This window comes from Prionailurus viverrinus, chromosome A1 (assembly GCF_022837055.1).
Source record: "Prionailurus viverrinus isolate Anna chromosome A1, UM_Priviv_1.0, whole genome shotgun sequence".
NCBI classification, from domain to species: Eukaryota; Metazoa; Chordata; class Mammalia; order Carnivora; family Felidae; genus Prionailurus; species Prionailurus viverrinus.
Genome location: NC_062561.1, coordinates 20,554,369 through 20,568,346, shown reverse-complemented (window position 1 = coordinate 20,568,346; position 13,978 = coordinate 20,554,369). Strand labels below are relative to the sequence as shown.

At 40.4% G+C, this 13,978-nt stretch overlaps 1 protein-coding gene across 6 annotated transcripts in view; it reads left to right on the top strand.

Moving 5' to 3' along the window:
* Positions 1-13,978, top strand: part of RNASEH2B (ribonuclease H2 subunit B) — a 67,430-nt gene that overhangs the window by 35,625 nt on the left and 17,827 nt on the right. For 4 of the 6 annotated variants that reach the window (XM_047853374.1, XM_047853383.1, XM_047853364.1 and 1 more), the window contains exons 6-8: positions 9,223-9,287; positions 10,880-10,985; positions 13,345-13,426. In XM_047853374.1, coding sequence (XP_047709330.1) covers positions 9,223-9,287; positions 10,880-10,985; positions 13,345-13,426 — 253 coding nt within the window. Of the gene's footprint in view, positions 1-958; positions 1,460-2,443; positions 2,538-9,222; positions 9,288-10,879; positions 10,986-13,344; positions 13,427-13,978 lie in introns of those variants that run through there. The other 2 variants (XR_007151030.1, XR_007151032.1) reach the window with 2 other exon arrangements.

Here is a 13,978-nt window from a genome sequence, read left to right as displayed (position 1 = left end):
AAGCTCCAAGGGGTTCAGGGTAGCCAGAGTATAGGATGCCTGGGATGCACTTAGGTTGGTAAGGAAGGAATGGGGTAGGATGTAGGGCAAGGACTCACATGGTGAAGGGTCTTGTATGTGTCTGACTCTACCTCGTGGTAGTGGAGTGTCAGCAGAGTTGGAGCAGGGCAGAGCTATAACGTGGAAAACGTGCCAGAGAAGCCAAGTCCAGGTCCATGGAGGCTGCCGCAGCGGTCTCAGCAGGAATGGTGGTGGCCTGAGCTTAGCACCTGCAGAAAGTAGCGCCGAAAGGGAAAACCGGCCTCATCTAGTGTTGGGCGGTAGTCAAGGAGAAGGAGGAGTCAAGGATGACTGCAGAGTTGTGCCCTGACCCGCAGTGAGGTTGGCGTCCTGGAGACACAGGTGAGAGGAGCAGGCTGCGGGTAAAGAAGAGATGAGTAGCAGATACTCTTCATTTGAATTCTGAGAGGAGGAAGTGAGTCGATAAGTTGATAAGTTAGAAACACTACAACCTTAGTGTCAGTGTCTCAAAAAAGTCATCCATGGGGCGCCTGGGTGGCGCAGTCGGTTAAGCGTCCGACTTCAGCCAGGTCACGATCTCGCGGTCCGGGAGTTCGAGCCCCGCGTCGGGCTCTGGGCTGATGGCTCAGAGCCTGGAGCCTGTTTCCGATTCTGTGTCTCCCTCTCTCTCTGCCCCTCCCCCGCTCATGCTCTGTCTCTCTCTGTCCCAAAAATAAATAAACGTTGAAAAAAAAAAAAAGTCATCCAAGTAGTTTCAGGGTTAACATGGAAATATAGCGTGGGAACCAAAACAACAGGCTGATGAGCTGTGGTTGTTCGGGGTCACGGTCGGTTTGGCAACTATGACAGATCTGAGACCAAAGTAGCAGTGGTTCCAAGAAGTGTAAGCTTACTGCGGGAGAGGGGAGAACCTTACTGACTGCATTTCACATTTTAGGTTCTGCTAAATTCACATTTGGCCAGGCTCAGGGCTCCCATTTTGGATATGGTGTGTGGCACCAAGGTTTTATTAAAACAGGCCCGTTAAAGACATTCCCTGATGCTGAGCTCGGAGAAGATGTCCATCGTTTTGTGGATGACAAATAGCCATTTCTGAAAGCTTAAGTAGTGGCGAATAATTACAAGTCATTTTAATTTTGCCAAGTTACCGGAAATTGAAAATGCAATTAATTCATTATCCCAGATTCTTACATTAGCTGAATAAAGAACAATTACCTTAAACCCAAACCCAGAAACCCAAATTCAGAAGCAACGTTAACACACTGGCATTTGTTAGCTTATAGCCTGCATTTCAAAGCAAGATCTTCTGTCTCTCTCATTCCTTCCTTCTTGTGTGCTGAACTTGTGACCGTTTACTGAGTCATTATCTGAACTCCCGTCGTCATCTCTTTCTGTCCTCGACATCGCCTGATCATTGGAAGTTCTACTGCAATAGAAAGTACGTGCCCTACACTTCTCTTGTTTGACCAGCTCTAAATAAACTTCAAAATACGATGCCTTTCCCTTTGGATCTTCCTGGAAAAAGATGTCTGACTCAGTATGCTGTCCTTGTATTCAGAACTGATGTAAAGAAAATATTTCACATATTTGTGTTCTGGATTAGGGGTGAAATAAGTAATGTGAGATTGCTTATGTGTATTTTGATGAAGAGGCCTTTTTGAGGGTGAAAAATAAGAGATCCTACTATTTCCTTTTTTTGTATTTGTTCTTAAAATTTTTGATGTTGCTTTTAAGCCTTCCATTATTTTAAGATTTACAGAATGCAGTTCTTTAGGGGAAGAATTTGATTATGAAGAAACTGTCAAGGCTTTTAGAGAATTTCATACATCTTTTAGTGTATGAAATGTAATCTGAATTACTTTATGTTTTGCCTTAACATCACTGAGACAGAAAGAAAAATTTGAGGCCTGGAATGTTTAGAAACCTGGTTTATGTATAGGCTGATACTATATCTGCTTTGAAAATGAAAGTACATGGGCAGGTAAAATAATTATTTTAATTAAAAAAATCAAAGATACAGGAAAAACTCAAGAAAAAAACCCTGCAAATATTATTTGTACCCAACCCCAATAATCAACAAATGTTAATGTTTTGTTACAGTTGCTTCAGATATTTTTGAGGAAAGAATTTTTTAAGAACAGTCTGGTAATCTGATCTCAGGATCTGATGGCTTGCAAGAAAACTTAGAAGTGTATTTACTATATAGTTTTGAAGAAATCATTCAAATTTTTCATCATCTTTGGTTTGTAAGACGAAGAGTTTGAAGGGTTGAGAGTATCCCTCATACATTGTATTTACTACTTTGCAAAGTTGTTCTAAATCACAAAATAAAGCTTTTTGCTCTTAGCTTTATAGCATTGAGATTACTGAATGACTAGGAATGACCAGAATGTGAACATTATTTAAATATTGCAATTAATAGTGTCCAGTATCTACCTTAAAGAGATGTGTCCGGAATTAATAGTGTCTGGAATCTACCTTAAAGAGATGTGCCATGTCCTACAAGTAACTGAGTGCCAAGAGAGTACTGGATATATAGTAAGTGCTCAATAAGTGTTCATACCGTTAAGGCTGCTAAATTAGAAATTTTAAATTCTTTGCTGATGTTTAAGTACTATATACACTGATACACATGTGTTTTTGAAGGTCCATTGCTAAATTATATTCAAATGGTTTAAGTAGAATGAGGATAATCAGATAACAATAAAAATATCTACCCTATAATGAGAAATTATGATGTATCATTTCTGTGCCTACTGCTTTACATATGTTATGGTATCCTTACAGTAATTTCCTTTCACTATTATTACAACCTGCATTTTTACAAATGAGGAACAGAGGCTCAAAGAGTTGAAGTTACTGGACTAGAGTCACAGAGGTAGAAGTGGTAGAATCAGGATTTGAACCCGTGTCTGACAGCAACTCTTTCCTTTCCTTCTTGCAACTGCAAAACACTTCCAGAACACTCCATTAGAATTGTCAGTTGGTGTCTCCTGTAAAAATAGAAACATCCAAAAAATCTTGTATACCCCGTCTTAAAAGGCAAAAAGAGATAGGAAAGAAGACAGAGAACTTCAATAACTTAAGGAAAAGACTTAAGTTATTGACTTAAGAGACTTATGAGACTTATATTGACATAATTGACTTATGAGACTAAGTTTCTCATCCCAACAATGAGCTTTCTTCCGTTCTCAGGTACCCATTCCCCTCTTTTTTAGTGATTGCCTTGGGTACTGGTTGCTTGTTTGAATTTGGCTTACTGTCCATTTATAAGTTAGTGTTTGGTTCTGTTCTGTGTTTTACTGCTAGGATTTTCAAAATAAGTAACAAAAAGGACTGCTAGGGAGTGGTCAGGTGATATCCATGAGAAGGAGCAAAGATAAAGAAGAGAGCTGATTATCTTTAATGTCCTTCTTTCCCCAGGCACTGTGCAGACAGAGCAAAACCTGAAACACTCACATTCCCCAGCCAGATGTTTTGATATTAGACTCCAGATGCTGTCTCAAAAGTCTATGGCATTTAAAGACCTGGTTAAGCCTGCTAGGTTTATGAGAACCTCCCCCTGCTCGCGTCATCCCTGCCGTCCCTGTGTCCCTACCGAGTAAACCCAGCCATGGTTGTTTGCATCCCAAATGGTGATGGTGGTGACCTTAGTTAACATCGCCTGCTTTGTTAGTGAAGGAAATGATGTGTCTCTGTTTGCTAGCTCTGGGGCCCAGTATATTTTTTGCCAAAGAAGCTCACATTCAGTGGAGGGATGACAGAGGAAAGGCCTAATAAAGGCTTATGAACTTCATCTTGAGTGTAACACTGTTTCATATTGCAAGCCAGAGCTGCGCTGGGCTGTCCGATGTGATTAACAGGAAGAGCCAGGAAAACTTACCTGATTAAAATACCCCAAGTACAGTTGCCAAGTTTCTATCCCCAAGAGGCAGGAAAAAAAAGAGACCATATGAGTTTCTCCGTTATGGAAAACATTGAGAAAGTAGATGTGAGAATGTGCTCTAGGCAGTTTGTTCAACAGTGCATCAGGGAAATTCAAGATTGTGAGCCGATTACCCAATTGCTGAACATGTTATTTAATTGTGGACTCACTTTTATTCCATCTTTATTTTGTAAACCCAATCTTTCCAGATGTTTGAGACCAGTTTTATCGGCACCAGACACATTAGGGAAAGAAACCTTTCCAGCATGTGCACATATTATCTAACTCACCAACCCTTGCAAATATTAAATTTAAGACATGAGCAAACATGTTATGGTATTTTTCATAAGTGTGGGTAATTCATAATTGTGAGCCTTCGTGGATATTTTGAACTCCCTTGCTTATCAAAATTTGATAATTTCAAAATTAAGCAGTAGTTTAGCACTTGATCCTTTTGTAGCATTCTGGGATATCCGAGCTGGATGTTTTTTAGTGACCATCTTGTCCTGGGAATGTTTAGTTAGAAACAAATTTATAATTAAAACCTTCCTAGAAAAACTCCTCCAGGCCCAACTAGCTTCATTGGCGAGTTCTGCCATACTTTAAGAAGAAATAATACAGTGGAATAAAAACATACCATTCATAATATTATCAAAGATCATGCAGTTTTAGAAATAAATATAACACAGTATGTGTAAGACCAGTACACTAGATATTATAAAATATTGCTGAGAAATTAAAGAATTAAATAGAGAGATATACCATCTTCATGAATTTGAAGACTCAATATCGTTAAGATGTTCCTTCTCTCCAAATTGATCTATACCTTTAATGTAATGCCTATGAGGCTTTTTTTGACGGGGAGTAGAAATTGATGAGCTGATTCTAGAATTTAAATGAATTTGCAAAAACCTGCAATATCCAGAACAATTTTGAAAAAAGAAGAACAAAGTTGTAGAACCTACACAATCCGATGTCAAGACTTACTCTAAAGTTATAATAACCAAAGTGTGGTATTGGTTTAAGAGTAAATATATAGATAATGGAACAGAATAGAGAATGTAGAAGTGGACCCACACTTATATAGTCAATTGAATTTTTTTCAGTGGTGTCAAGATAATGGGAGAAAAGACAGTCTTTTCAACAAATGATCTAGAAAAACTGGATATTCATATAAAAAACAATGTTAACCCTCACCTCACAGTCATACAGAAAAATTAACTCAATATGGATCACTAACTTAAATGCAAAAATCAAAATTATTGAACTTCTAAGAGGAAACTTTGTGACCTTGGGGATAGGCGAGGATTTCTTAGGACACAAACCCACTAACCATACAAATTGTAAATGTAACCATAAATTACATTTCATCAAAATTAATATCTCCTGTTTTCTGAAAGATACCATTAAGAAAAAAGAAAAGAGAAGTCATAGTTGAAAGAAAATGTTTACATGGCACATCTGATAAAAAACATGTATCTCAAATATATAAACTCTTAACACAGTACTAATATACATATACAGCCTAGTAAAAATGCAGCAAAAAGTTTGAACAGACACTTGGCAAAAGAAGATTTATAAATAGCCCATAGGCACATGAAAAGATGTTCAATATCATTAGTCACCAGGGAAATGTAAACTAAAACCACAAGGAAATGTCATTAGCATTCACCAGAGTGGTGTGAAATAAAAAGAAAAACTATAAATTGAGGAACAACTGGAACTCACCTACCTGGTTGATGGAAGCATAAAATAATATAACTACTTAACAATTTCTTATGACTCAGTAATTCTAATCCTAGAGATTTACCCAAGCCTTACAAAAACATATCTCCATGTAAAAAGACTTGTGCAAGGGTGTTCAGAGCAGCTTTTTTGTTTTTATAGCAACTTTTCCAAAATAGCCCCAAACTGGAAAAAATCGAATGCCCTTCGGTTGGTGAGTGCGTAAACAAAATGTAGGATATCCATACACAGGATACTACTCCATAATACAAAGGAAGGAACTATTCCTAGCTGCAACACAATGGGTGAATCTCACAGAAATTATGTGGAGCAAAAGAAGATGATCACAAAAATATACTTACTGTATGATTCCATTTCCGTGAAATTCTAGAATCAAGCAAAAACTAAACTCTAATGACGGCAGATCAGTGGTTACCTGAAGTCTGGGTAGGTGTAAAAGCATTGACTACAGAACGGCTCAAGAGAACATTTTGGGGTGACAGTTACGTGACCATATGTATACATTTGGCTAAACTCCTCAACTTGTACACTTAAAATGGGTGTATCAACCATATGCACATTATTCCTAAATAAAGGTGATTTTTAAAAAACTAAAGTAGTTACTGATCCAGCACAAGAAGCTAAGCCTCCTCATTTCTGATACAGTGTGTTTTGTTTTGCTTTGTTTTGTTTTGTTTTGTTTATCCTACCCCACAGCTCCCACAAGGTAATGCTGGAATCCAGTGATAGAATGTGGGAAGCAAGGCAGGAGTGAGTAATGGCTTTGAGATTCAAGCCTGGTTGACCAGGAGGATGGTTTGGGAGGAAGCTGAACTGTCTGTCTTTAGATACAGAGCCTCAGCTCAAGCCTTTGGACTTCCTGATTGGGTTTGTTTAGTCTGAAACAAAATGAACTCCTCCCCCACTGACCCCCCTGCAGAGAAAGGTATAGTTAGCCTTGGAGCAGGCGGAAGCAGAGCCAGGAAAGAATCAGAGGAAAAGTCATCAAAGACAGAAGAACCAAGAGGAAAATTTTTGTAGAACCTAGAACCATGGAGGAGTTTTTCCCACAAAGAACAAGGTCAGAAGTACTGAGAAGGGTAGAAGACCTAATTGATCTCAATAAAATGAGTATCAGATCCACAGCTCTGAAGTCATCTGGAGTAGGAATCTGGTGCCTCTGCTTTGGACAGTGACTTTGGACAATCTAGTTAACTACACTCTAACCCAGTCTAGGAAGGTAGGGACAAGCAATGGTTTTGACCTGAGATCCATTCTGAACATTCAATGAGAAATGTATATAAAGAACTTACAAAGGCTTGACTGTATATTTGTTTCTGATGCTGTTATCATTAACAAGCTGTCATTTAATCTTTTTTTAAAGTAATATTAAGTATTTGTTACATGCCAGGTGCTGTGCTATTGGCTTTGTATGGATCATGTCACATAATAGGTGACACTGTGCACTGGGTGGGTCGGAACCCAGGCAGTATGGCTCAGAGCCTGTGGTCTCTGCTTCTTCTGGTAGAGTATTAAGGAAGGGCCTACAAGGGGCTCAGGGAGTGGGAGAGAGGAAGGAAACTGTGGCAGATTGTGGAATGTTCTTGCAGGAAATGCGGAGGTGGAGGCCAGAGAGAAGTGAGCAGCCGAGTCAAGGTGGGATTTCTTAGGAGAGACCTGCACGCTGAGCTTCTCTGGAGATTTGTCTCAGGCAGTGACCAGAGCTTCTGTAGAAGTTTTAACCCATGCAGCAGCATACATTTATTAAGTGATTGCTGTATGCTCTCAGAATGCCCCTTACTCTTGCACATGGGTAGGACACTGTCTCCAGGGAAGTTGAGTCCAGCCTCGCCTGGTTCCACAGCAGACTGTTGGCCCCGGTGGTCCTGGCTCCAGCATGACAGACTTTGCCCCTTGGAATTCTCGGACTCCTGACAGTGCCACTTGCAGCGGTCTCCTTTTCATTACGCCAGTGACACACGCCGAGGGGATGGATGCAAAGGCCCAGCCCGTGTTCCATCACGCCTCCTGTTGCCCACAACGTGAACAACCGCAGGCTGCAATGGGGAGGAAGACTACAGGTGCTGAGGCCAGCCCCTCTCCCATCTAAGCCGTCCCAGGAATGCAAGCAATTTAACAAACTGCAGGAAACAATCCCTCCCTAAGCATTTCCACTTCCCACGATGATTATGGAAGAAAGAGAAATTGTCATTCTGCGTGGCTAGCAACATCACATGGGGCAAGTCTGCATCTGGCTTTAGGATATTGAAGGGTCCCCAAGATAACTCCTGCACTGGGCAGGAGGCTGGGAGTGCAAGCCCCGCCTCTGCTGACTGCACAGAAAGCAAGAAACTCCATGAATGAAGTGTTACCAAGGAACTAACAGCTCAGGTCACAGTATGCAAGGCTGGGTGGATTGTAAGGGGGGGGCAGTATAACTTCCAAGAGGGGAACCTTTTATCCCACATTATGGGCCAAGTCAAGCCTATCATAAATCTAAATTCCCCTGAATAGCTATGGTTAGACTGGTGATGTGTTCAAAGATAGGCATATCTTTTCTTCCTCCTCACTAATCCCACCAGGACAGTACTAAGTAGTGAACGAGATTTTTTTTTTCCCTGAATGTTTGCAACACACTTCATATGCATCTCCTTTTAGTTTTTGTTTTCTTTCTTGGGATTTCCATTTTTATTTTAGAAAAGAAGTCTTTCGGGGCGCCTGGGTGGCTCAGTTGGTTAAGCATCTGACTTTGGCTCAGATCGTCATCTCACGGTTTGTGAGTTCGAGCCCCGCGTCGGGCTCTGTGCTGACAGCTCAGAGCCTGGAGCCTGCTTCAGATTCTGTGTCTACCCCTCTCTCTGTTCCTCCCCCTCCAACACTCTGTCTCTGTCTCTCTCTGTCTCTCAAAGATAAATGAACATAAAAAAAATAAATAAACATTAGAATTTTTTTTTTAAAAGGAAGAAAAGAAGCCTTTCATTGAAAACACTGAGGTAAGCTTAAACTTATGTCGACAAATGAAGGTTGCTTGGCATGTTCATTTGCTGAGTTTTAAAAATCACAGATTTTCTACAGATTTGTTGGTAACCTTTTTTCCAGTTTTACTGAGAAATAGATGACACACATCACCTTATAAGTTTAAGATGTACAGCATAATGGCTTGACTTACATATATTATGAAATGATCCCCACAATACGTTTAGTTAACATCTATCGTCTCCTATAGGTGCAATAAAAAGACAAGAAAGAAATTTCTCTTTGGGATGAGAACTATTAGTATAATTTGATGATTTTCTTAAATTCCCATTCATTTAACGGTTGGATGAAACCTGAGTCACCCAAGTTCTGGCTTGCGATGATTTTTTAACTTCTCAAGTATGTTCTCAGGCTTAGAGATTGACTTTTTTAAGAATATAAACTGTTACAAAACATTTTTAAATTATTGTGGATGTTACATACATATCTTGTATACGCTATAACCTTATGAGTCTATTTTTTTTTTTTTGCTTAATCCACGCTTCTGTTTTGTTTTGTTTTTCTCTTTAATCCAGAAATAGACAAAAAGAAATATTACAAGTACAGCAAAGAGAAGACGATAAAGTGGCTGGAAAAAAAGGTAGAGTACGCCTCCAGTACCTTACAGCAGAAAGTTTTAATGCTCCTTTTAAAAAATATTTACAGAAGGAGGTAAGTGTGAATCTAAAGGGCCATGTTGTTTATCCAGCTAAAATACAGAAACTGTATAGAGATACCCAAATACTCTTCATCCTCCCTAACTCATGTATCTCTGGGTTTAGCTCCATGTTTTCCTTTGACCTGCATCCTCATTTCCCATGATCCTCACCCCTGAATGAAAGAAGTTCCCACCATTTGGTGATGGATATTTGAGTCTTACAAGCCAGATAATACCAGGCGTGACACGCACTTACTGCTTTCAGTCCCTGTCTCAGAGGTTCCTTTTGCTCACACAGCGAGGCAGGGGGCTGAGGCAGACGGGATTCAGGCCTAGGGGAAGTGTGTTTCACCTTCAGCATCCGGATGCTGGAGGGAACTTAGTGATCCTAACATCCCAGAACTAATCTCAGGTCTGGGGCAATGGTTTTCAAATAGATTCTGTGGGTCACAGCCAGTATTTCTCTTGAATGGAATGGGATTGGGGTGGGATGGGATGGGATAGGATAGGATAGGATAGGATGTATTACAATGTAGCACAGAGTAAGGGCAAGTATTAAGTATGGTTCTATGAAGCATATATATGTGTTGAAGTGCTGGGTTGCTGGGTATTGCTTACTGTAGGTGTAGTAGAAACAAACTCCTTTGAAAGCCACTGGTCTAAGAATATTGTGGACTTTCATACTGATTAAGAATCTCACCAGTCTAGGTCTACTGATGACAGAGTTTTTCAAGTTCAGTATAGTACTGATTCTGAAGATTCTCTTCTGTCTTGTATGTGGGAAACACACTTGTCGTACCATGTTACTGGGCACACGGGGAACCCAGAAACATGGAAGTGAACCTTGCGAAATTAATCAGGCTCCTACTATACAAAATAGTGGAAAGATTTTACAAGTGCCCCCGTGGTTCAGTTTTCATTTGCATGAGTAGCAGGTGAAAAATAAGGGTGAGTGCTGAGCAGGGTCTCGGCATTTAGGTTTTGTTGTTAGCAAGTGATGATGATGTGAATCGCAAATTCACATGTATATTTATCAATTGTGTTTCTTTTCTTAAATTCCTAGGAAGTGGGATATTTATATGATTTATTCCATTTAGAAAAAAAATTATTGCATATAAACTTTGTGCCAGGCTCTTTTCTAAAGGCTTTACATATATGAACTCATTTAAGCCTCACCACAATACCGTGCATTAGGTACTATTTTTGTCCCCATTAGATAGAGGCACAGAGAGGTTAAGTAAGTAGTCCATGGTCACAGAGCACAGCCAAGTAGCCTGAATCCAAAGGCAGTGCTCTCATACTGCGTAGGCATTTAGAGGTCCATGTTTTGACATCATCCCCAAATGCTGCCGCTGTTGCTCAACTCCTGTCCAAATGTGCATCTCTCTCTCATCTTCTGGTATCTGGTCAAGACATTTCTAGGTCCTCAGTTACTTCTTCCTGGATCTTAAATGGATCGAGGATCATCTGGAAGGTTGTGGATCTCTAAAGTTCCTTGGAAATACCCTGATGTTTTCCTTTTGGTTACTTTATAGGTTAATCAGATTGTGGCAGCCTTAAAAACCAATAATGTAAATGTCAGTGCCCGGGTACAGGCAACTGCATTTTTCTCTGGTGACCAGGCTTCCAGTGACAAGGAAGGTAAGGAAATCAGTTTTTTTAATATTATGTATTTATTTATTTATTTATTTATTTATTTATTTATTTATTTTTAATTTGAGAGAGAGAGAGAGAGAGAGAGAGAGAGAGAGAGAGAAAATGAGCATGAGTGGGGGAGGGGGCAGAAGGAGAGAGAGAAAGAATCTTAAGCAGGCTCCACACTCAGCGTGGAGCCTGATACAGGGCTCGATCTCAAGAATTATGAGATCATGATCTGAACCAAAATCAAGAGTCTGACGCTCAACCAACTGAGCCACCCAGGCACCCCGGTAAATCACTTTATCAGAAATTACTTTTGCCTGGAGTAAGTTGCTGATTTACAAATGCCTGCCTTATGATTTTAAAATCTTCATGTCCCAGAAGCTTCGCATTCGTGGCCATGTGTTCTCATAGATCTTGTGGCCGTGTGCACTTTGTTTCGGAACCAAGTGGTATTTCTACCATAGATCGCTGCTGTCACTAATCTATGCTTAAATAATTCCTTCGGCAAGTACGTATTTTGCAAAAACAGTAATAGCCACCCTAACAACTCTGGCCATCATTTGTTGAGATCATGTTGTGTGCCAAGCCCTTGGCTAATTTGCCAGTATACACACAGTATCCCAGCTAACACTCCCCTTAAGCCTCACTTTACAATGAGAGTCTGGAGGCTGCACCCAAAGCCACACACACAGCCAGTAAGTGGTGAAGCCGAGCCTGCCTGACTCTGGGGCCCACACGTTTCCCCTTTCTGTCATACTGCTGCGTGTCCCTAGGCTTCCAACGGGCTGCTTCTGTTTGCATCTTGGTCTCCAGAAGTGTATGTCCTACATGGATCTTAATATTTTGATCTTCGATGGAAATTGATGCCCTTGGCAATTTTTTTCTTTTAGATTCTTAAGGTACATTCTTTTGCTTTTTCCAGTGTAGTGTCCCTTATTTTTGTACGTATAGTTGAATAAAAACAGCTATGTAATACAATTAACATTCTCAACTGTGGGACAGAAATTATTCTGGGGGCGCCCGGGTGGCTCAGTTGGTTAAGCGTCCCGTTCTTGATTTCAGCTCAGGTCATGATCTCACGGTTCATGAGACGGAGCCCCACGTCAGTCTCCGTGCTGACAACGCAAAACCTGCCTGGTTTTGCCCCTCCCCTGCACTCACTCTCTCTCAAAATAAATAAATAAACGTTAAAAAAGAAAAAAACTTACTCTGAGTTTAAACTCCAATTCAATGTTCCCCTGTTCTAGACAGGCATACCACTCCAAAGCATCAGAATTTCATCATTAAAAATTAAAACTAGGACCAGGGATCTGTTTGTGATTGAAGGTAATTCAGGCAGTCCTTGATTTGCAGAAATCTACCTTAAAACACCTTACACATGTAGATGTTAGCAGGCTCCAGGCATTCAGGAAATGGTGGACAGCTCTGCTGAGCTGAGTTGACTGAGTTTACCAGCTGTCACTGGTTTTGACTGGCTTTAACAAAAGAGAAGGGGTTGAGTCAAATGGATGGATGGACCCCAGATTTTTTTTTTTAAGTAGGAGAAGGGATGTTAGACATTATTTAGATAGACCTCATTTTAAAAGTGAAGACTCATGGTATCAGAGAAGGAGATGACTTATCCAGCGTCACCCGTCATAGCTAGTAGACTTCTGTCTCTGAATTCAGTTGGGCGTCCGACTTCGGCTCAGGTCACGATCTCGCGGTCCATGAGTTCGAGCCCCGCGTCAGGTCGTGTGCAGACAGTTCGGAGCCTGGAGCCTGCTTTGGATTCTGTGTCTCCCTCTCTCTCTGTCTCTGTCCCTCCCCACTTGTGCTCTATCTCTGTCTCTCTTTCAAAAGTAAAATAAACATTTCAAAAATAATAAAAAGAAAAAGATGATGAAAAAGATCGGCCCCTCTTTGTTATGCCTAATTTTTCTACCTTGAAGTCACAGCATTCACATACCACAGACCATAGCGACTATTAAAATATATAAAAACAGGGGCGCCTGGGTGGCTCAGTCGGTTGAGTGTCCGACTTCGGCTCAGGTCATGATCTCGCAGTCCGTGAGTTCGAGCCCTGTGCCAGGCTCTGTGCTGACAGCTCGGAGCCTGGAGCCTGCTTCGGATTCTGCGTGTCTCTCTCTCTGACCCTTCCCCACTCGTGCTCTGTCTCAAAAATAAATAAACGTTAAGAAAAAAAAAATTTTGTTTTTTAAATAAAAAAAGAACAAATGATGAAACTGAGGCTGTGAGCTTAAATGAGTCTCTAAGGCCAGCTAGAGCCAGAATTTTAACTCTGGTCAATTTGGTTGTAAAACTATCATAATTGTTACTAATTTTTTTTTTCTTTCACTCTCCATTCTGTTTCTTTCAGAGGATTATATTTGTTATGCCCATGGTCTGGTATCTGATTACATCCCTAGAGAACTCAGTGATGACCTGTGTAAATATTTAAAGTAAGTATCATTCCTCTTCAGTCGTAATTAGGAAGTACCTCGGCGCTTCCTGGTCTCCCAGCAGTAGGTCCTTTATGGCTCATCACATCACATCACTATTTTTGATAAGAGAGTATTCTCGACTTACCTCCTGGACCGTGTGGTTTGAAGGTAATTTTTAGTGGACACTGGTGGATTGGAACAAATTGATTTGGTGGATACTGATTGCGGAAACTTGTGAATGTTAGGACTGGATTTTTGGATTGGTACGATTTTAGAGGGTAAACAGTATTAAAATTGATCCCCAGTTACACCTAACTAATTTGGTTCTTTGTGATGATTTTAAGAGAAATAAAGGTTAGAAGGAAAGAAGAGATGGCATGTGGAATATTCTTGAAAGCTACATGTAAAGGCTTTGTACCATATTTACCGTCATTGGATACTCACCAAATACCTTCATTTTGCCCAGCACTTGAAGCTGAAAGGATGAAACACAATCTGTGTCAGAGGGCAGAAAACGGGTTTAAGAAGGACCTGATTTGTGTTATGTCCTTCATAAAGATATTTAATATA